The following is a 22,165-nucleotide window of genomic DNA, read 5'->3' as shown; positions in this document are numbered from 1 at the left end:
AATGTTGTTAATCACAGGTGATGAATGATTTGACAACTTGGCCTTTTTTATTTTCACACCATTCTGGAAGCTTTTTTTCACAAAGTAAATAGAAATTAATGCTGTCTCTGCCTCTCGCCCAATCAGGTATGTCTGTATTTATTCAGGTTATCTTTGTCCAGTATTAAATTTCAATTGATCTGAAACATTTAGTTGCAATAGACAAAGAAAAATATTTTTAAAAATCCTTAAATACTTATTTCCTCCAAAAACTGGTGTGACAATTTATGTTAATGGAAAATCAGACAGAGATGGAGGATTAAGTCAGCCTTTATAAAATACATTTCATAAATTTATTTACAGAAAATCTATTCATTAAGTCAGATTGAGAAATAAATGACCATTTAGTGAAGTGCACATGAGGTCTGTATCTCTCCCCTGGCAACATCACTAATTCTCATTTTGCTGACAAGCTGCCACCATTTTTTCCAGTCCACTGAAGTAACTATATGCAGTGGCAAGTACACAGCTGCACCCGAGCCCCAGGTCTCCAGGGAGCCCACTAATAATACCTGTCCTTTCAATCACACTGCATTATTGTTGCTTGCTTTTTTTTCCTCCCTTTTTCTTTCCGTGTCACATGCTTCTGCTGATTTGTGGTCTTTTATTCAAGCTTCGGTTCACGGGTCAAGGAAAGAACCTTTTCTTCATATTGAGTGTGATGGGGAAGGACGCTGTGTGTCTACCTGTGTCTAGGTGGGGGATGGAGGCATAGTACAAATGTGCTAGACCAAAGAGATGGAGTAAGGAGGGGTATGGAGGTATAATTGTGTGGAAAATATGTCTTTGTGGATATCTATTTATAACTCATCTTATCTGGTTGAATCTCTTCATGCAAAACGTAAACCTCCATCACTCTTTCCACTTATCCTTGATCCTTTATTTCTCCCTGCCCCCTTCTCCCGGTTGAATCCTTGCCCAGTTTTTTCCTCCTCTCTGCCCCATAATGGATTTTTCTTGTGACATTAGAAAGAAGAATTTGCTGCCAGAGTGTATTGATTGCCTTAATGGTAGAGAGCAGAGAAAAGAGAGTGGAAAAAAGAGGGGACTGGAGACATAGAAGAGTGTGCACAGAGTCCATTAGGTTAATAAGAAGAGCATATTTCGTGCACGAGTCTAATACACATGCATGTGCCTCCATGCGCTCATAAATCTGACTTACATATTAGTTCTCTGATATGACAGGTATCAGATAACAGTTGTCATGCTCTGCTGCATACAAGTAAATGCCCATGCCGCATTTCTTTTCTTTTCTTTTAAGATCCCCGTCACGTCAGTGTACGTTTGGTTTCGCTCTTTGGGTATTGATTTTTATCTGACAGCTTAATGGGTTTGGTTTCAGTGACAAAAAAAGAGCTAATTGCTCTGCAAATTGAAAGCATTTCTCCATCTAAATCAAGGTGCAAAGAAGTTGTCTTGTGGTGTTGGTATCATTTTTATGTTAATATTACCAACATGAACTTGAGTCACAGTTAATTATCGCAGTGCAAACGAGAGAACTGACAAAATACACCATGTTTGTAAAGGTGAAGGAGTTTAAAACATGCATGAAAGGAATAAATGGTTTCCTGCTGTGTCCACATATACATCACCATTACAATTATCTATTTTTATTTGTTAATTTGGTATGATTTTACATCATTCACCACATACCGTATGCTTGTGCTGCATACATGCTTATGTCTTTCAACATTTTCTTGGCTTATTTCTCTCTTTATTGTGAAAACCTGCTAACAAAGACTCGTCAGCACATAGACAAATTTGATGTTTGACACTTCAAAGTGTGCAATCACTCCGGGTCATTAATACTTTCTCCTGACGGTATTTTGTTCTGTGTTTCTCCAGGCGGAGTGGAGAGACGAGGTGAGACATAACTTTGAGAAGATTAAGTCTGAGGGGACATGTCTTCACAGACTGGATGAGGAACTCATCAAACGACGCAGAGAAGAACTCAGGTTAGAATTGTAAAGAAAATTGTGCTGTCAACTTTAGTGTGCATTTCTATTCAGCTGTATGGATATTATTTTTTATTTGAATAATTTTTATAGTTAAAGGTTTGGACTGTAAAGTAGAAACAACAATCTCAAGTAATCTAGAAAGTCCATATTCTGTATCCTCAGATTTAAATATAGCTCCCATCATCTTAGTAATTGTTGTGCACAGTGCATGTGTCTGGACATTATTGAGCTTTCCTCTACATGCAGACATGCACTGGACATCCGGGAGCACTACGAGCGGAAACTGGAGCGAGCCAATAATCTCTACATGGAGCTTAACGCTATCATGCTGCAGCTGGAGATCAAAGAGAAGGAGCTTCTCAAGTATGAAACGTTGCTGCTTCATTTTTTTTCTTGATATGCTTTTAAAACATTTACATCAAAGAAATATGTGATTGGGGTCATTCTGTTTAAAAATAAACCTGCCCTAAAACTGAGAATTGAATGGGCTGAGCTACTAATTGTAGATGTTTTGTGCTACAAATTTGTTACTAAAGGGACATTGCCTATCATAAAGTCCAGACTGTTTTTGTGTCTTTCTGTATTCATTCTAACTAGTGATGTTCTTTATGTCTGAATGCCAGGAGGGAGCAGTCATTGGACAAAAAATACCCCAGCTGCTTCAAGCACCACAGCTCCAGACAGTCGGCCTCCTCCAACTCCATGGAGAAGCTCATGAAGAAACGCAACGTACCGCAGAAACTACCTTCACACAGCAAGAGGTGAAACAGCAAAGCACACTGTTTTCCATACCGGGACATGATGTGCAAATGTTTGTTCAAGCTCATTATGTCTGTGGTAATACCAAATCAGTCAGTAAGCATACTGGGTTTGCAGAATTTGAGGTGACATGGTTCTTTTTTGCACATCAATGCAAGGTTTTTAGGCATGATTGTTTGCAAGATCAATTCAAAACTATTAAATAATATTTTCACATTTTTTTATTTATTCGTTAAAAAGAAGTAAATTAGTAGTTCTGCTATTTCCACAGTCTTATACCCAAAGTAGGAGTTAATGCATAACCAAAAAAGTTTTGCTGATAAGGAAATTCTTAAGCAATTATTATAAAAAGACAAGCTTTTTATAAACATAGTGTGTTTCTTCTGTTTGCAGACCAGATTTACTGAAGTCAGAAGTCATCTTGCCCAAACTGGACTCATCTATGACCCAGGTCACCATCCCCAACAAAGGCTCCACCTCCCCTGGCCGCTCTCGTCGAGGAAAGCCCCGCTACAGGAAGGCCGGCAAGGGCAGCAGCAGTGACCTGGCTCAGCTGAAAGCCACTCTGTCCTCCTCCCTAGCAATGATCAATGCCACCTCATCCGTTCCCAGCAGCAAGCACCGTCTGGACCCCACAGCGGCGATCAGGGGCCTCCAGCATGACCTGCTGCTCAAGAAGATGTCCTCCTCCAGCCCTGATCTCATTTCAACCACCCTGGAGGCAGAGGTCCGCAGGAGGGGGCAGCTAAGGCCTGGATTGGACAGAGCAGGCAGTCAGAGCGCCTCTGCTGGGCTGGAAGACAGCGGAGAAACCGAGGGGCCAAGGGACAGGCAAGATGTGGGGGTGGGGGGCGATGACCTGGTGGAGACGCCCCCACGGAGCGACACGCCCAGCGAAGACGCAGCATCCATTCCATTCTCCAGCAGCCCAGATTCACCGTGTGGGAGAGGGGCCGCTGCAGGAAGAGCGTCTGTTCTGGGGAATGCTCGGGTCTCCCATGAAGTGGAGGACAAGGAGGAGGGGACAGTGATTACACGCTCACCCAGAAGTCAGCGCCGCCTCACACCTGCGGCCTTACTGTACAGGGCGGCAGTCACACGCAGTCAGGTAACGCTGCTTTAGCTGCTCCCATTGCAATCACTTTTACAAAGACAGCAGAAACTAATCTGCAGGGAGATGCTTCAGAATAATAAAGTAACAGATTACAAATCTGATTCTTTTTTTATTTAAAAGTGCATGCAAGCATGCAGCTGTCACTGTAAAGTGGTTTTACTACAGTGACTGGCAGAAGTCAATATCTTAGTGTTTTTAGTTCACAGAATGTAGAACCGCAAGTTAATTTAAGCAACAGGCTTAAAAGATTTGAATGTTTGATCTCTGTGAATTATCGGTAGTGATTTTTTTAGAGAACCTGAATTTTCATATTCCAGTTTTTTTCTGTTTCTCTTTTCAAAAATGTATTTTCTCATGAGGAAGCTCAAAAATCTTCAATGAAATTATTCAGAATAATGTTAAACTACTGTATATGTCCTTGATGATGCTTTTCTCCACAGAGACGTGGCCTTTCTTCAGAGGAAGAGGAGGGAGAAGTGGACAGTGAGGTGGAGCTGCCCAGGAGACGGTGAGAGTTATAAAGACTTGAAAAATTATTTAGAAATGTAATTTTCATAATTGTAATTTTGCTCAGTTGGCTGTATCATCTCATTAGAGCTGACCATTAGACGAATCAAGATACTTTTGTGCTAATTAGACATGTTATTTAAAAATAATAACACCAAAAAACATTTGAAAACCAGCTAACTGGATTGTAGTCACATTGTCAAAAACATATATGGCAACATTTTTCTTTTTCTTACCAGTAAAATACGACAGCCGGTGCTAAAAGTGTGCAAAAGAAGATGTACACTTTACTACATGAAAGCAAATAAGCAATACACTTGAGAGTGCTTTATATGAAAAAAACACAACACAATAAACAAACAAATAAAAACATTACAGAATAGTTGCAAAATGAAGAGAAGTAATAAAAAGGTTTAATCCAGACAGAATTAATCAATGTTCCAGTTATTATTAATCAAAAGCAGCTCTAAGCAAGAGTTTTTGGCCTTGATTTGAAGGAGCTCAGTGTTTCAACAATTTTGTAGCTTTCTGGAAGTTTGTTCTAGGTTATTGGAGCATAAAACTGAATCCTGCTTCTTCCTGTTTGGTTGTGATATTGGGGATGCAGAGCAGAATAGAACAAGTAAGGCCTATATGGTCTGGAAGGTTAATTTGACAAACAACAGATCATTAATGCATTTTGGTCCTAAGCCATTCAGTAATTTATAAACTGCCAAAAATATTTTAAAGTACATTCTCTGAGCTATAGGGAGCCGGTGTAAAGATTTTAGAACTGGAGTTATGTGCTCTATCTACCTGGTTTTAGTGAGAATGCGAGCAGCAGCGTTGTGGATCAGCTGCAGCTGGAGGATTGACTTTTTTTTGGCAGACATGTGACGAAACTGTTGCAGTAGTCAATGCGGCTAAAGATATGGATATGTTTCTCTAGATCTTGCTGGGACATTAGTGCTTTAGTCTTAGAACATATAAGGACACCTGACTAAGTATTAAGTGCATATACCGTACAACACATGGACATACTTTTCAGTTAGCCAACATTTTGTTTAAAATGATTGAAATTATGATAATGTTTTTTTGCTACACATACTGTATTGTATATTTATTTCTGGAACTCTCTTTCACTTGTCTGTCTCCTAACAATAAATTAATGTTTCTAATTCTGGATATGTCTGTTCTATTTCTACACAGGCGGCCAGTGAGCATCTCCAAATGTCAGTCGCTGTCAAACTTCAGCCTAGAAAACCTATCAGTGTCAGACGGCGAGGAGGGAAACACCACCGACCACTCCCACAGTGGCACACCCGACGTAGTCAGCACCAACACGGACGAGCGGCTGGATGACAAAAGCGACGACTTGCTATCTCAGGGCTCAGAAATCCCAGCTGACCCCTGTGATCCGAGCCAGCTGGGCTCTGATGGACTGTCTGAGAGAGAAGCTGAAGTACGACAAGTCAAGACGCAGCTCGCTTTGAGTGAACATAACTGTGAGGTATGTCAGAAATACGAACTAAAGGGATTATTTCCGCTTTATCTAAACAAGAGCAACATCGAGTTAATTTGAGTATTTTAGTGTTTGGAGAATCAGAGATCAGGTCTCTCCAAGGAATTAATCAAAGAGCTAGTAAGACCGGAGCCCATGTTAACATATACGTATATATGTCAAGATAACTTGAATTTTACAATTTTTATAATACTGTATTGCTAAAAACTCAAATTTGGGACATTTTTCTAATTACAGTTGTACATTAAGACATTAGTTATGTGTTTGGTAATATTAAATTTCGATAACAGAAGTTTCCCATACCCAATATGTTGATCATACCCAATCAGGAAATATACCACAGTCCCACAAGTTGTTAACGTAATTCCCCTGTGAGAACTTCTCTACATTTCTCTAGACCACATGTGTCAAACTCAAGGTCCGGGCACAAAACCAGCCCCCCATAAGTATTTAAGTGGTCCTCTAGAGTCCAGAGGGAGACATAAGTAGAACCTTCAAGGTAATAGTTGTGTTCTTAAGTATTAGTTTATCAATCAGAGCAGTTTTTAATCAGAAGTGATATTCAATGAATTACAATATGTCTTGATCAGTCTCATTTATCAGATTGAATGTACCTTTTGAAAATAATGCACTTTTCATTAAGGCCACATTTCTGTTTTTAAAAATACTTTTTATTGGTCTGATGTAATATTCTAATTTTAAATGACACGTTTTCTTTAGCTAAGTCATAATTGAAATTAAGGATTTATAACATTCATCTATTTAGTTAATCCATATAATGTGTTTCACTTATGATTAAGTTTCTAAAATAAATGGGCTTTTCAATAATATTCTACTTTATTGAATGAGTCTGTTTGCTGCCAGATTACATTAATGTGAAAAAGTCTTCAATATTATTTAACTTTAAGAAGTACTAATCAAGTTTCATACAGTTAGTTATTAATATTTTAAGTTTGTTATTGGTTAGATTTAGCAATATATTTCCCACAACCGGCCCTTTGAGGACATTATTGATCTTGATATAGCCTAAAATGAAAATGAGTTTGACACCGGCTCTAGACAGAGACAACTTTGTCTTCTGTCTGTTTCAGACACTGACTGATACTAATCACTGATACTGACTACCTCAACAGAATCCCATGTCAGAAAATGTAACTATTAGACTTGATTGTGTAAAAACAGCTAATGTTTGACTACATTACCCAGTAAGACTCAAATATGCTAATTCAGAGAATTTGTGCTTGTTTGATCTCTTAGGGCCTGTACGACGACTCGGACTGCGACAGTGCAGAACTGGACCATTCATGCAGCGCAGAGCCCAATCAGCCACCAACCAACTGGTGAAACCCAAAAATCTGAACCCACAAGATCTGTACATCTACAGTACATCTCTGCATCCTTCTTTTACTGTCAGACATTAGGAAACCCACAGAGACAACCACAGGAGGGATTGAGTGCAGAAAGGAAATTAAAACCTTATCAGAAAATCTGTGGATATAAAACTAGAGGCACTCTGACAGACAGCAAAGCAATCCGTTTTCAGCTCCAGGACACTACATCTCAGAGAGGCTGTCCGTTCATGTCTTCAGTCATCTTCCATGTTTATTTTTATATTTATTTATTTTATACTGTCCAGTGAAAATATGATTAGGAGATCATTTCAGGGTTTTTACAACAAGTTTGACCTGCACTTATTTCTTAAGATCTACTGTGTCATAATCTTTTTCCTTTAAATATTATGCACTTATTATTTTAATGTGAAATGGCTGATAAAAAAAAAACAGTTTACATTTAAGGTTGTTTGCAATTATTTATCATAGTTTTTCCATTCATTGTCACTGTTAATATAAGATGTTGTAAAATGAACAAATGTTTTTATACTTGAGATTGTATAACTGAAGGTGCTGACATTCCTCAGCAGGTGGCGCTATTATATAAGAACCTCATAAAGCTTTTGCTGGTAGAATGTAACTTTACCTGCTGTTCATGTCTGATCTCAAACATACAAAGTATTGCAGTATTTAAGTATTTTGCAGGGGCAAATGTGTTTTTGGAGAGTTTGAAGGGTTTGTAATATTTAAAAAGCATGTTTGTAAGAAAAAAGTATGCATATTTAAGATGTTTTGATATTTCAGTCCAGAAAATATTGTTTTTGTGAAAATTAAACCAACCCTTAGATGAACAAATGCTGATAAAACATGTACAGGTACACCTCAATAAATTTAAAAACTATCATCTGAAAGGTAATTTATCTCAGTAGTTCAACTCAATAGGTGAAACTCATGTACTATATAGATTTATTACACAGAGGCCTGTATTTTTCAGCAATTTATTTATTTTTCATTTTGATGACTATAGATTACAGTGAATAAAACCCCAACTTCTCAGAAAGTTTAAATAATTGCAGTCATCTTTAGCAATTGACTTTTTCAGCCTCATTATGGAGGGTTCAGTGACTATCTGCAGGAAGAAAGACGAGTTAGCTGTCTTGTACGTGATTGTGTTGGCTATAACACATCAATTAGAAATAATTTTTGTTATTCCGCATATAAAATTGGTTTGTGTAGTATTCTAACGAACTGAATTTCGGCCATAATGATCAAAACTAAAAGTAATGCTTATATCACTGTGCAATAAATACATGGGATTAAATTTTTTAAAATAAGAAACCTTTTGATGATATTCTAATTTATTGAGATGTGCTTTTTTGGCAAATAAATTGTTATTCATCGTCAGTTGGCAACTTAGACAACAGTTGAGGCCTATTACAGACAATAGTTCATGTTTACTGAATGCAATATTGTTCAACAAAAGGAAATATGAACCGATAGAGGCTCAGTTATTTACTACAAAATTATTAGTGCAAAGGAGATACTTGTGGAGAAATTACTAAGTACATCTTTATTCACCCCTTGCCCCATGTCATAAGATTGGCATGGACTGTTAAGAGAAACCAAGAACACAAAGCTTTACTAACTATTGTTTCAACGCTTGCACAAACGACACTCAATGCTCAAGTATTGAGCCTTTTGTTGGTCTATTTGTTCTTTTCAGCCAAGAATCAAGTGATCATAAAAACTGGTGCTGATGTCTTTTTACCTTGCACTTCAACTCGGATCTGTTCCACATTTCCATACCTGATCATCAGAACACTTGATAAGATAAAATATGCAGCTTGTTGTCAATTGTTTTGTTTCTTGTTTACATTGGTAGACCTTTTATAATCAACTCATCCCCCTCAAAATTTGAAATCCTTAAGATAAAATGTTGTCAACAAGCCAAACTACTGCCCTCTAGTGTTCTGAAGTAATACAACACTGGGCTGAACTGAAACATTTTCTACTGCATCAATGTAACTGTACAATAAATATATTTAAGAAACAATTTAAAAATAAAATCCAATTTGCAAACTCTCCACCTTTGTTCTTAAATGCTTTACAAGAGGAAACGAAGAGGCTGGTGGTTTTGAGCATTTCACATCTTTATTTATGCATTTTTTTAAACAATGTGGCACCCAGGTCTACAGTCTCAAAGAACGTGCACAATTTTTTTTTCTGTCCTGCAAATAAAAAATAAAATAAGTTCTGAGTTGAGCAAAGCAAAGAGCAGGAATTTAGTGTTAACTCACAACCCTTTTCTTTGTCTCCTTCATACGGGTTCACTCCTCAGCCTCATTTACATTTATTAGACAAAAATTCAGTGTCCAGAAGTTATTTCCACTTTGGTAGTTAAAAAAAATAATTCTTCCATTTAAAACAAATATTCCAACTTTTTTTCTTTTTCAGTATATATCAATTTATACAAAAGAAAAAATTGAGGATAACCCTCTGATCCTGATCCCTTGAGCCAAGCCCGAAACACATCCCCCACCACCCCCCAACAAAATCCTCCAAAACCAGCAAAATAATCAACAAATGATCTGAGGACCAGGAGAGGGGGGAAGGGCGAAAATACAACGGAATGACATGGAGGAGAGGGAACATGACATGCTTTGTAATACACATCTGAATAAATTAATCTGAGTGTTAGAACATTTGTCTTCATAACCAAATATATTCTGTGATAGTGCAGCTACAGCTACGTCTTCTCATCAGGTGACATTAAGTGTTACAAGCGCTTCGGATGCACTTCAGTTGAAGAAGGTGACACAGGGTGAGGATGCTGTGTATTCTTAAAGCAAGTACATGAAAAACCCAACAGGTAGGAATAAAAAGAAGATAAAAATCATGTATATAGACAGAATAAAACAGTCACTCTATTCTTACTTTTGATACGTTTTATTTTTCCTCTTTCCTGTTCAAAGAACAAAATAAATGACTGTACAGAACTAAGTCTATATGCCCTAAATCAGAGTTTTCCAACTCTACTTTCTGTCATGGCAAAAAAAAAAAAAAAAAAAAACAACTTAAAAGGAAGTGAGAAAACAAGCCTAATAACATTAAAATCTGTAACTCGACTCAAAAACAGAATTAAAAACCTAATTTTCTGCTTTTTTTCTTTTTCTTTTACTAAAACCAAACTCAAACAAAAAAAAATAAATAAGGAACTCAGCAGATCAAATCAGTTGACATGATTTCAAATGAGAAAAGAGGATGTACATTATATAAACTCTGAAGTTGTATAGTTGCATTGCCTGAATTTTTACGGTAGCCAATGATATAAAAATGTGATTTAGTGCAGATGCTGTCTTATCAGTTGGCTGCCAGTCCCGTGGCCTCAGAGGAAAGCCTGGAGAAAACAGATACACACCCACAGAGCAGGGGAGGAGAGAGAGGAAGGCATGCAATCAGACAGAACAGAGAAAACATCAATATTTACTCTACATTATTACATCATTACCATATAAACCTCTGGAAGGAGGTCATCTGGCTTTATACACCAGGAAATGTGCTCTTACAGAAACCCATTACATGTCTAGCCTGGGGGGGGGGGGTGTTACAAATAAAGATACATCTTAAGTCAGCAGCTGATCTAAATCTGGCATAATCTGAATGAACTAGCAAAGGGACTAAATAATCAAAAACTTAGTAAAAGGGACTCACACTACTTATGGTTACAGATAAAAATAAAACTGCAACAGGTTTAGCGGAAACTCTGCAAAACAGGAGCAAACAACTTAGTTCTTCTGAAAGCTATATGACAACTATTTTTTGATTTTTGGCCTTTTTTGTTATTTAATTGACTTACAGAATTTGTAAAAAAAAATTACAAGTCGGCACATAATTATTCTGATTTAGATTTTGTGCTATTTTCATTTAACAAGAAAGATTTTCTGGTTAGAAATGACACTAACATTACTCAAACATAAAATATTGCTCAAGGGTTATTTTTTTTAAATGGCATGTTGAAAAATAATGAATACCTTCCTCAATAATCAATTGAGAGGCCTTAATTCTCTAATCAATTATGGTAACCTAACCTTTTCTATAATTAGTGTCCAACTTTTATGTGCCCAAATATATTACTGACTGATCATCTTTTGCTAAAAGCTCCTTGCCCTCACAAATATGGGAAAACATGATCCTATTTATTTGATCTGATTAAATTTTACTCTTTTCATGCAGAAACCAGGGTAAGCTTATTCAGAGTTCATTTCACCCACACTGCAATGTTTCCAGACAACTTTTCACAGATGATGTAAATATATGAGGATCAATCAAAAATGCCTCAAGTGGGACTTTGACATGATTCTGCTCTTGTTTTGCTCCTGTTTTCAAGTTTAATAGACAAACTTATGAGCTAAATCCTAAAGCTCTCAGAAATGTATTTTCATCTTCTTGAGATGAGACAAAATTACCTACATAAATCTGGTGCCTTATTATTAATCATCTCTTATTGGTAAGCTAAAGTAGATGGGTCGTTTTAGATTTTTTTAATAATCAACAAAATCCAAAGCATAAATAAGTGGCTTTGATACCTGAGGGAAGATTTACTTTGATTTAAAATTACTCTGTTTTTTTAATTTATTTTTCTTAAATCAGCAAACAAATCACGAGACAACCCTTTTTGTAAACTAACAACAGTCACGTAAAAATAACGAGAGAGAAATCAAATTCCACAGGTACAACGTGACATCTTAAAGGAGCCGCTACCTGAGCAGAGCTTACACAACGAGAGAGAGAGAGAGATTCGGTTAAACTACTCCCTGTCCATGCTAAATTCAAAGTCCTTGAAAAATATAATGCACTCGACATGTCACATTTTAAAGAGACAGGTAGAGTCAAGCTACAGATATTTTATAAATATGGCGTTAACCACCTCTCTGGCTTGGTAACAGGGGGCTGCTTTGTGCTGTAAGCGAGGCATGGCGCAGCCAGATACAAAAGCAAGTGCAGGTACAGACAACAAAGAGCACTGTCAGCACTTCAGGAGGAGATGACTTATGTTTCCTTCATTAGTAAGGGGAGAGCCTTCGCCTTTTGGACTTGGAGCCCAGCTCGGGGGCCACTTTAGGCTCAGTGGGAATTGGGTGTGGGGGGTTACTGGCCCCACTGACAACATGGAGGGCCAGGAGAGGCAGGGGCTTGAGACTGAGGAGACTCGACACACAGGCGGGTGAGCTGGGGAGCAGGGAGTCGGTGGAGGAGCAAGAGGAGGAGGAGGAGGAGGAGGAGGAAGGAGGTGGCCCTGGAGCCAACAAGGACAGAGGGATGGAGGCTGTAGGGGGCGCCACACAGGAGGAAGAGGAAGAAGAGGAGGAGGAAGAGGAGAAGGAGGAGGTAGCGGCAGAGGAGGTGGTGGTGGTGGTAGTAGTAGTAGTAGTGGTAGTAGTAGTAGTAGTAGAGGTGGAAGGAGGGCACAAGCTGGTCTGTTCAGGGTTCAAGGAGGAGGAAGAGGAGGAGGAGGGAGGAGGTTTAGAGGACTCTACACTGTAGAAAGAGAGACAAGGAGAGAGGGACAACACAGTCGGGATGGGTCACAGGGCAGGCTGGTGAGCAATGGGTGAGGGGGAAAAGGAGGGGAGATGGGGTCGGGTGCGGGGATAAAAATCACTCAGGGATGCGACCAAAACAGCAGACGTGTTATTAGTAATTAATGAGTTAAACTAGAAGTGGAACGACTCATCATAACTGTAGTGGTGGATCAATGTGGGAGTCAAGGACGGGGGAGGGGGAATATTAACAAATACCAAGAAAAAGAAAACACCATCAGCTAAGTTATAGAAAACTGAACAAAGCTACTGAAGTTTAGTAGGTCAGAAGATTCTTGAATTGTTCTTTTTCTCTCTTGTAAAATTGGAGGTAATTTGATCCAACACAACAGCATGACCACATTTAAACCTGTGCCTTCTATTCACATGTTAAATTAAATATCTGCAATGAGTGACTGTTTTACCACTATGGGGACGTCGTAATTATGTTCGGATTATCTCACCTTGCATTGATGAGGTACTCTGCCAGACTGATGCTGGCGGGCGAGCCTGTGATGGTAACCTGCCGGTCAGTTGATCCATCCACTGGATTTGCGATCTTGATCTGGGCTCCAGACATTTGCCTGATCTCATTGATCTTGGCTCCCTGGCGGCCAATGATGCATCCGATCAGCTGGTGAAGAGAGGGACGAATGAGGGGAAAAAAGAATAGAGACACAAATGGACAGCAGTTTAGAATAACACTTCTCCAGCATGGCCTAGTTTTGACAGAAAATTGTTGAAAAGAAATCTTTCCATCAGTGATTCAGTGATTGAAGCATTAGAGGTTTTCTAGTTTCACAAAATGTCTGCTAGCAAACAAAGAACTCATCGTGCTATGGTGAGCAAATATGTTTTGAAAGCTGTCCCAGTCCCACAGTTGGACCGTTTCTATGCACATCCAGTCAGACCTATTTTTATTCAGTTCAAGTTCAGTCTCATTCCAATTTTTATTTTATTTTCATCATGCACAAACAAGGACAGCTTTATTTTATGACTTACCAGGTTAAAATTAATATTTTAAAATACAAAATGTATTTGACTTAATAAAAACATTGAAAGGTTTATGGAAAAAAAAAATCACAAATCTTAAGATATTTGTTTTGGAAGTAAAGGTAATCATTTAGATTAGATTATATGGTGCATATATTTCAATCAGTCTCCATGCACATAAAAATGTACAATTATTAAAAATCAGATCAAACTAATCAAAGTCTATTACATATTTAATTGGAACCAAATTTAACACAAAATAGATCATATTCTCAGACACTGCCAACATATATTTTTTTAACTTTGGTGATTAATGTAATCCCTTCATAAAACTAATGCCCCAAAAATCTTCAGCAGAAATCTCGCTTATTACTAAACTGACAACAGTGTGTAAAAGTAATTGAATGTCTGACTTACATCATTTGGAATGGTCATCTCATGTGAACTAGTCTGAGCAGAAGCATCTATCCCTGACAAGAAAAATACATCAGTAACTCAAACAAGCAACAACATCCTAACTTTTTAAGGCCACACAGTGACATGAATAAGTTTCAAATACAGTTTGAGCTGAAATTCTGACAGAAAAAGTCATCGTTTTTTTTTTCGGAACTAATATTTGACAAAAACTGGCAATAAAACCTCAAACAAACTTTGTGCAACTGTGGATATTCATTGGTATAAACCTAGATGCACAAAGAAAGCAATATTCTGGCATCTTTGTTCGTGTTTTCTAATAGTTCAGACAACAAGATGCAACAAAGTCTGGAAGTACAGACAGTTTTCCATATCTGCCTAAACTTGAGTAATACTTGAACCGCATACCATTCTTTACCAGAGTAGTAAGCCTTGTTTATTTCTTAATATTGACATTGGTTAATTTTATGAGGCCTGAGTAATCTTATTATTCTAAACTGCAGCAAGAAAATATAATTTTTAAATAAAATAAATGGATACTAGAGCACACCAGATGTTTTTTTTAAATGCTGCATTGTTTTATAGTGTACAGCAAAGCCCTCCCTACTTCAGGGAACGTGATAGTGACTGTCAACGTGGTGTGGCAATGCAAAACATTCAAGTCGAATCAGCTGGAATGGCGGCGTGAAAGCCCATGGGCCTTGCTGTGCTGCATACCAGTGAATCCCTGGTTGCCTGGTGCAATAGGGAAAGGGCTCTGCTGCATAGCCAGCTGGTGAAGCTTGGTGAGCTGTGGAGAAATAGCAGCAGAGGAAGACTGTGAGAGTGAGAGGAGGAGGCGGGGAGGGAAGAAACAGAGGAAACGGAAAAACACAGGAAGAGGGGAAAAAAACAGAGCACATAAAAATCACAATCAGTACAGACGGCTACACAAAGAAGCGCAAACAAAGGAAAACTTAACACACAAGACTTCGTTCTATGATCTGTAGATGTCTTATTCTCTCATAAGGCTCTCTCTATGTGTCTAACATAAGTCTATATGGGAAACCAAATCTGATTTCTTCTCTAGTCAGGCTCCACCTCTTGGTAAACTTTTCCTGCTATCTTTGGGGTAAAAACAAAGCTACAATACACAGTCCCTGTACAGAGGGGATTTCCTAAGCAAAACAACAGACTGCTTCAACTTAGCTTTAGGAGAGCGGAGAAGAAACTTATATGCTACATCTAAATCACATCAGGCCTAATAATCAATAATAATAATCAATAGTGATAGAATATATTTACGCAAACAACATTTTGGCCTAAGAAGCATTTACGACAACTATCTACATGGTAAAAGATCCTAATCCAACGTATCTTTTTTACTTAAAGGAAAAAAAGGAAGAATTGATTGTATGAAGCAAAAACTGACCAGAGGACAAAGTGACAAAGGAAAAGACTAAAACAGTGTGTTTATTCAGGACAGACTAATAAATGAGACAATACTGAACAAAGAGGAAGAACAGGGAGGAGTGAGCAGCAGGGACAGATTATTATTCATGGAACAGTGGAGAGTCTGGACAAACAAACAACAAATGTCAATTAAATTCGCTTCTGACTGCAAAAACTGAATAGATAGTGAGAAAAGTTATGACTCTTCTAAATGGTTGATATAAAAAGGACGGATGACTGCAGATTAAATGAAGGATAAACAAGGTACCTATAGTTATATGTGGCTAAGTGGGCGATAATTCATGTTGGGACAAAGCTGTAATTATGAAAGGGAGTGGAAGTGGTGGTGGGGAGGATCAAGGGGGGGAAAAAAAGTCCTACTGCACTTACATCTGGCTGTGGGATCGCGTGCTGTCCTTGTACAGCATAGGCCTGAAACATATGGAAACAAAGCTTTCATAGGCCTCTCATCTGGTTTTATTGGGTCACTTACTTCTCCAGGTACGTCACCGTTAGATGACAACCAGATGACTCCTGCATATCAAAAGTCAACCTGATGATACTCAACAAATATTAACATGCACCTCTTGTCCAAAGTCTCCACATTTCTTAGAGTAATGAAGTATTTTGTGACATTTCATTAGAATTAGAGGAAAAATCCAAATGGAAAATTATTATAAAGAATACAACACAGTACTTGGTAAGTTTAAAGACTTCGTAGCGTTAAGAGAACAAGCACCAGAAAGTGTTTAAGTTCAAGTCAAGATGAAAGGGAAATGAAAAACTAAAAGTCTTTGACCAAAGGAAAACATTAAAGGAAACCAAGATTTTAGAGTTTTACTTGTTCTCCAAGTTTTTAGTGATTCTCGATGCATCTGTTTTCTCAAGGTAAATACAAAGTCAAGCATCTATTCAAGATGAACATTATGTTAGCTCCTGTAAATTCACAAATCAAGGTTAAGTTTGTTAAATCATCAAACATACAAATATATATTTTTTAAATGGCTAGCAAAAAACTCTAAACCTCCTCAAGTCTTTTCAGTGGTTGATATAAGAGGAAATCAAACCCTCCATAAATAAACCTCGTGTCCGTCAGAGAAGCTGTTTATACCTGTCCGCCTGCAAAGATGACAGGTGATCCTGAAGGCTTGGGTCGGTAGGGGATGGTGACCCCCTTAGGGGGAGACTGCACAGGGGAAAGAAGGTGGGTTTTATTACAATATCTACTACCTACTTCATGTTAAAACCATTAACTTTGAAATGTAAAACTTTTTCTTAATATTCAGTCCTTTGAGATAGAAGGCAAAGAAAGTGATTGCAGTTTTTCTGGCTTTATAGAACAATGCATCACTGCAACTACAACAAAAACTACAGACAGTCACAATGTGGAAACTAAAGGTAATGCCACCGATCATTTAATAAATTAGCAGCTGTTTTTAAATCTTACTTAGGAAAATACAAGGTACATTTTGCAATATGTGATTAACTGCATGTTTAATTAAAATGAGCTCAATAATTTCCATTATGATGATTCATGTTTTTAGGTTTATTTTGTTTACGGAGACTGACGGAGACAGAGATTTATTGTTTTAGGTTGTTGTGTTTTATTTTGGTGATTTAAAATATTTACCAGTTCTAGTATTAAGTGTTCTTTCCAAAATGAAAGTTTATTGGGTGAACTTGCATTGTTATGCCATTATCAATATATCACTTTAAAAAGGTTTTAACACTATGTTATAGTTTATCACAACAATTTCTGCAACAATTTATCATCCAGCGAAATTTGTTATGGTGACAAGTGTAAGGGCAAATCTGTAGAGCAGCTGACAACAGGCTGGATATCCAGACTAAGACAACCAGCCTGTTTTTCTCTCAGTGTTACTCTATAAAGAGCAGAATCAATACATTATTTTGACAGGAGTGCAAATAATTGTTGCCTTTCTCTTTAAAGAAAGCAAACAAATGATCTTTTGCATTATTGTTTTAAATTTTTGCTCAAATACTGTGAAACTGGGGTATTTTTCTGAACTTTAACTCACATTGAGAATCTCATACTGGCTTCAGTCAACATAGCAACATCTGCACCTGTCCGCTCACCTCAAGCATGACCACGCAGATCTGCTTAACACACTCAATTATTGACTGCGGAGTTCCAGCAATGGTGATGGCACGCTCTGTGGAGTTGGGAAGCATGTCTCCCGCCACTTGTACCTGAGCACCAGTTGACTTGACCGCACAAGAGGGGAATAAATTAAACAAAACCTCATTAATGTTGATTTATTAAAAGTGTAACATGTAAAGGTGAACAGAATGCAGGTTTCACCGTTTTGATTTTAGGGCATACCTCTCGAATTTCTTTGATCTTGCAGCCACCTTTCCCAATGAGCGAGCCACACTGGCTGGCAGGCACTACGATGCGTAGAGTCACTGGAGGCTTGCTGGTAGCTGTGCTGTTTGTCATTGAGCTGCTGATATCCTGGTATGAAATATAGAAAAGTTAAATTAATACAGCTAGAAAATGGGGTGGTCTCTGTTGATCTATAGAAGTAAAAAAAAACTCAAAGCAAACCTCTTCCAACTTCTCTATAATCATAGAGAACGCTTTAAAGATGGCCGTCGTCGGACCTGCCAAAGTGATGATCCGTTCAGGACAATTGCCTTCAGAGATGTTAATGCGAGCTCCACTCTAAACAGAAGAGAAGCAAAAAAAATTACAAAAGTATTTAGTAACTGTGAAAAGATCTGCCAATAATATGACTCATTGTAGTAATTAAAGAAACACAGTGAGCTTGAAAGGACTAACCTCTTCTCTCATCTTCTTCACAGATTCACCCTTCTGTTTGCAGAGAATCAACGACATGTTTAATATTTATAAAAGAAAAAAAACATTAAAAGAACAGAAAATCTTACCTTTCCAATTATACTTCCAACCTCCTGAAATTGGAAAAAAAAAATATTGTAAGACATATTTTTCTTAATTCATCGAGATAAAAAATTATGTTTATATAAATTAGCCTATTGAAGAATTGGAGCTTGATGTTAAATTCTAAAACTTCAAACTAAAATGAATGTAGCAATCCAGGGTTCACTGAGTCAGTACTCAACAGGGGATGTTGCAATACATGTGTTAATACTGAATAAACCAGCATTAGCTAACCTATTAGTAGCTCTTGCAGAGTGGTTTAATATCTAAAACCAGATCAACACAAACTAGCAGAATTATTTACCATTAATGGAAAAGCTACAGAGAAATAATGTTTAGAAATTTGGGAATAAAACTTCATTTCAAGTACATTTCTAACATGTCAGCGATTGCCAGTTTTACCTCAATATAAACATATTGGTGAGAATTTCTCTTAGTTGCATATATTTTTTCTAGACCTCAGGAAATTATGTCTACAAGGGGTAGGGTTTGACAAAAATATAGATGAAAAACATATTTCTATTAATACAACACAATTTAGCACAGTTTTATTGTGGTAATGTGTTTTAATATCTCACCAGTTTAGTGAATCTGCAGTTAAAAATACCAAGAATGTGCAGCTGCCTTTAAAACCACCATACTAGGCTACAACAGAACTCACACCATGGAGCGTGTGCGGCTATGCTGTCAAAAGGGCCAGATGGCCTGGGGACAAATGCCAGGCAATGCCTCAGGCTGCAAATTTTTAAGCACGGGATGGTGCTAAAATGAAGAAAAAAAAAAGAAAACAGAAAAGCGAAAATACAAAAAATATCCATGGATAAAATGTGTATTACTAAGTCCAACTTCTGTACATCCAATCAGCATCCATTAATTAAAATACAAGGTAGATGTTGATTAAAAATGCACCATTAAGGCTTTCAATGGATTTGCCAATTTAGCACATGAAAAGAAAAAAAATGCTTTTTGATGGGAGAAGTAGTTTTAAATGCCCCTAAACTCTATTAGATTTTTAGTAATCTATAAAAAAAATACATCAAAGTGTATTGCATTTGTTGATATATTTATAGACTAAAATGGCTGGAGTTGTAAGTTTATACATTTAATGAAAAATTTAAAAAGAATTCTGTGTTCACCAGCAGGTAAAGTTGATAAAAGGAAGATTTCAGCAACTGATTGGTGCATCTCAAAATAGGCTTTAATAAGTACAGTATTTTTAAAAAAGGCCAGCAAGAACTCAAGATGAATGGATTTCACAGGATATTCCAGTGAAACCCATTGAGCATTTGACAGCCTACAGCTAGTCAAACACTGCACGCCCGGTATTTTCAGTCGTTATATTCAACTCCAACTCAACCCGTGTGAATACATCACACTGTAGGACTCGATGTTCGGATGCAACCTGACAGCTCACACTGTAATACACATCACGGCCTTAAACCTGAAACTACAAAGAAAACGAGGAGCAAAAAGGGATTAAACATTCCCCCAAGAATAAGAAAATGCTCAACAAAAACAAACATGCTTCTTTAGCAATCCTCGCCATTCTGTGCGGAGAAACTTAAGCTTTCTATTGTTAAATAATAAATTGATGAATGTTAAGGTGAGAGAGATGTATGGACCATAAATTAAATATGGGAGGAGAAATGCTTAGGTATATATCTTATGTTTCTTTAAGAAGTGTGAAGTTTATAAACTCCAATATTTTAATTTCAGCTTCTTTTATACTGTCATGTCCTTGTTCAAATAAGCAACATTTAATTACAATGGTAATATACATTATATTACTTGTCTTACTAAATGACAGTTAGCCAGTTGTCTATATACTTTGAGTAGCATTCCAGTGAGTGACCCGAGAGTGTGAGCTTCAGGTACATGACGCTGCTTCAACACTGCGTACACCCCTGCAACACGAGGGGCATACGCAATTTGTACAATTGGTTTTTGGGATCTTGTTGTGGGGTGTTAATCGCTTCTCGTTCCCCCCTGTATACTACACGATGCACGACACACGATTAAACCGAGACTCGGCCTGACTGCAAAAGATGAAACTTGAAAAAAACTTGAAAAAAAGAAAATCATGAATACTGCCTTAAACAGGAGATCAAACTCGGTCTCTCCATTTTCTCTTGAGATCAAGGATTCCATTACCATTTACTTTCACTACTCCCCTTCACCTACATTCCTGTTGAACATCAATTTCATCAATAAAGCATCATGCTGTATTAGAGTGTCCACGTGAGCTGCTGCTGAGTGATCTCACCTTGCCGTGCATGAGCAGCCTTATAGTAAGGGTGACATTGAGTCCGCCTTCAATTACTCCGGAGTCCATAACTGCAATTATAGTGGTCCGTACAGAAACTGAGAATCTTTGGTCACCAAGATGGATCTAAATAGCATAAATACAGAAAAACATCATTATGCATAAGAATGAAAAAGGAAATGTATGCTATAACACAGCAGTGTTACAGCAATTTTGCTTCAAATTTTATTAAAAGTTCATAATTCTATTGGTGGATAAGTATTTCAAGGCATGGTATTTAATAAACTCAGTAAATATTTTAAGAAAAATAAATCAGAAAATATTCACACTCCCTTTAAATTCATATTTCAGACTAAATGACAAACTTAAGTGATTTCTCTTTAATTTCCAAATATATATATATATACGTTTATTATCAAGCACACTGATGGATACCACGAGAGAAAATCCTAAGCTTTAAGGTTTTTCTGCAGTTTTGTTGCAGGCTTTCAAAATGTGGATGAATGCTGATCCATCCACATCACCAGCTAGGTCGAAGGTCTTCAATAGTAAATCTATTGCCTCCAGGGGGAAAAATAACATATGGTAACATGCTAACTATGTTCGCTAGCCTTGAAACAAGTTTAGTAACAAACTGGTTGCCGTGTTTCTTCTAAAGCCTCATCTGGACGACTGTGTTTTATTTGCAACAAACATAAATTAATTCGATTTAAAATAAGCGCTAACCGCTTATTTTGAAGATTTAAGGAGAGATGTTAAATTATTAAGAAGGATGAAAGTCTCTTAGCCCTCTGTAGCCGTGCTAGGAAAATGAATGGAGTATGCATGTGCTTGTTAGCATATTTAGCTAGTTAGCTTACTTCGTCAGCATTACGAACAGATTCTAACTCGAATCAAGGTGAATTGAATTACATTGTTGTTATCTCTTAAACAAAGGTGCTTGGTAAACTATGAAAATTAGTAACTAAAAGTGCCACAAGGGGACTCTCTGTTGTAGTTCTTTAAAATAGGCTAGGCTAGGCTAAGCTAGCCACATCACTCCGAGCGCAGATTGCGTGCTCATCGTCCTCACGCGGCCTATTAGCACGCTGCACAGGAGCGATTTGTTTCCGCTACTTTTGACCATAACAAATATGTTATAAAAGAAGAAACATCACAGAAAACTCACCTGCTTAGAGTGCTGCCGACTGATCGGGGGGAGGGTTGGGGTTGTAAGGGTAGAAGGGGAGAGGTTCGGGAGGGTAAAAACCCGGGGGAGAGTTTAGAAAGGACTCGGGGAAGAGGGAAGAGTGATGCGAGATCGAGCTCCACTCCTTTACACAAAGACAACAAAACTGTAACCTTTGAACTACC

At 37.6% G+C, this 22,165-nt stretch overlaps 2 protein-coding genes across 11 annotated transcripts in view; one reads left to right on the top strand and one right to left on the bottom strand.

The window, feature by feature from the left end:
• Window positions 1-10,279, top strand: part of LOC114135267 (mitogen-activated protein kinase kinase kinase 12-like) — a 20,643-nt gene extending 10,364 nt beyond the window's left edge. Inside the window, exons 8-14 of the mRNA XM_028002377.1 lie at window positions 1,885-1,994; window positions 2,244-2,360; window positions 2,621-2,758; window positions 3,150-3,864; window positions 4,311-4,378; window positions 5,566-5,866; window positions 7,136-10,279. Of these exons, the coding sequence (XP_027858178.1) occupies window positions 1,885-1,994; window positions 2,244-2,360; window positions 2,621-2,758; window positions 3,150-3,864; window positions 4,311-4,378; window positions 5,566-5,866; window positions 7,136-7,222 (1,536 nt within the window). The 3' untranslated portion in view covers window positions 7,223-10,279. The remainder of the gene's footprint in view (window positions 1-1,884; window positions 1,995-2,243; window positions 2,361-2,620; window positions 2,759-3,149; window positions 3,865-4,310; window positions 4,379-5,565; window positions 5,867-7,135) is intronic.
• LOC114135268 (poly(rC)-binding protein 2) lies at window positions 9,342-22,165 on the bottom strand. Of its 10 annotated transcripts, none has more exons than XM_028002387.1 (13): window positions 21,981-22,154; window positions 20,813-20,938; window positions 18,537-18,560; window positions 18,430-18,462; window positions 18,196-18,312; window positions 17,971-18,102; window positions 17,724-17,852; window positions 16,738-16,812; window positions 16,017-16,058; window positions 14,913-15,012; window positions 14,199-14,251; window positions 13,253-13,422; window positions 9,342-10,606 (listed from the first exon to the last, which is right to left on the bottom strand). In XM_028002387.1, exons 2-13 carry the CDS (start codon window positions 20,879-20,881, stop codon window positions 10,570-10,572), a joined length of 981 nt encoding a protein of 326 aa, XP_027858188.1. In that variant the 5' UTR covers window positions 20,882-20,938; window positions 21,981-22,154; the 3' UTR covers window positions 9,342-10,569. The 10 variants fall into 10 exon arrangements, with proteins under 10 accessions (XP_027858188.1, XP_027858189.1, XP_027858180.1 ...); XM_028002388.1 differs by having other exon boundaries at window positions 14,913-14,985; XM_028002379.1 differs by lacking the exon at window positions 9,342-10,606 and adding an exon at window positions 11,216-12,747 and having other exon boundaries at window positions 14,199-14,245; window positions 21,981-22,165.

Source organism: Xiphophorus couchianus, chromosome 20 (assembly GCF_001444195.1).
Source record: "Xiphophorus couchianus chromosome 20, X_couchianus-1.0, whole genome shotgun sequence".
Classification (NCBI taxonomy): Eukaryota; Metazoa; Chordata; class Actinopteri; order Cyprinodontiformes; family Poeciliidae; genus Xiphophorus; species Xiphophorus couchianus.
The sequence above is the reverse complement of the archived record's forward strand: the minus strand, read 5'-3'. Positions and strand labels throughout refer to the sequence as shown.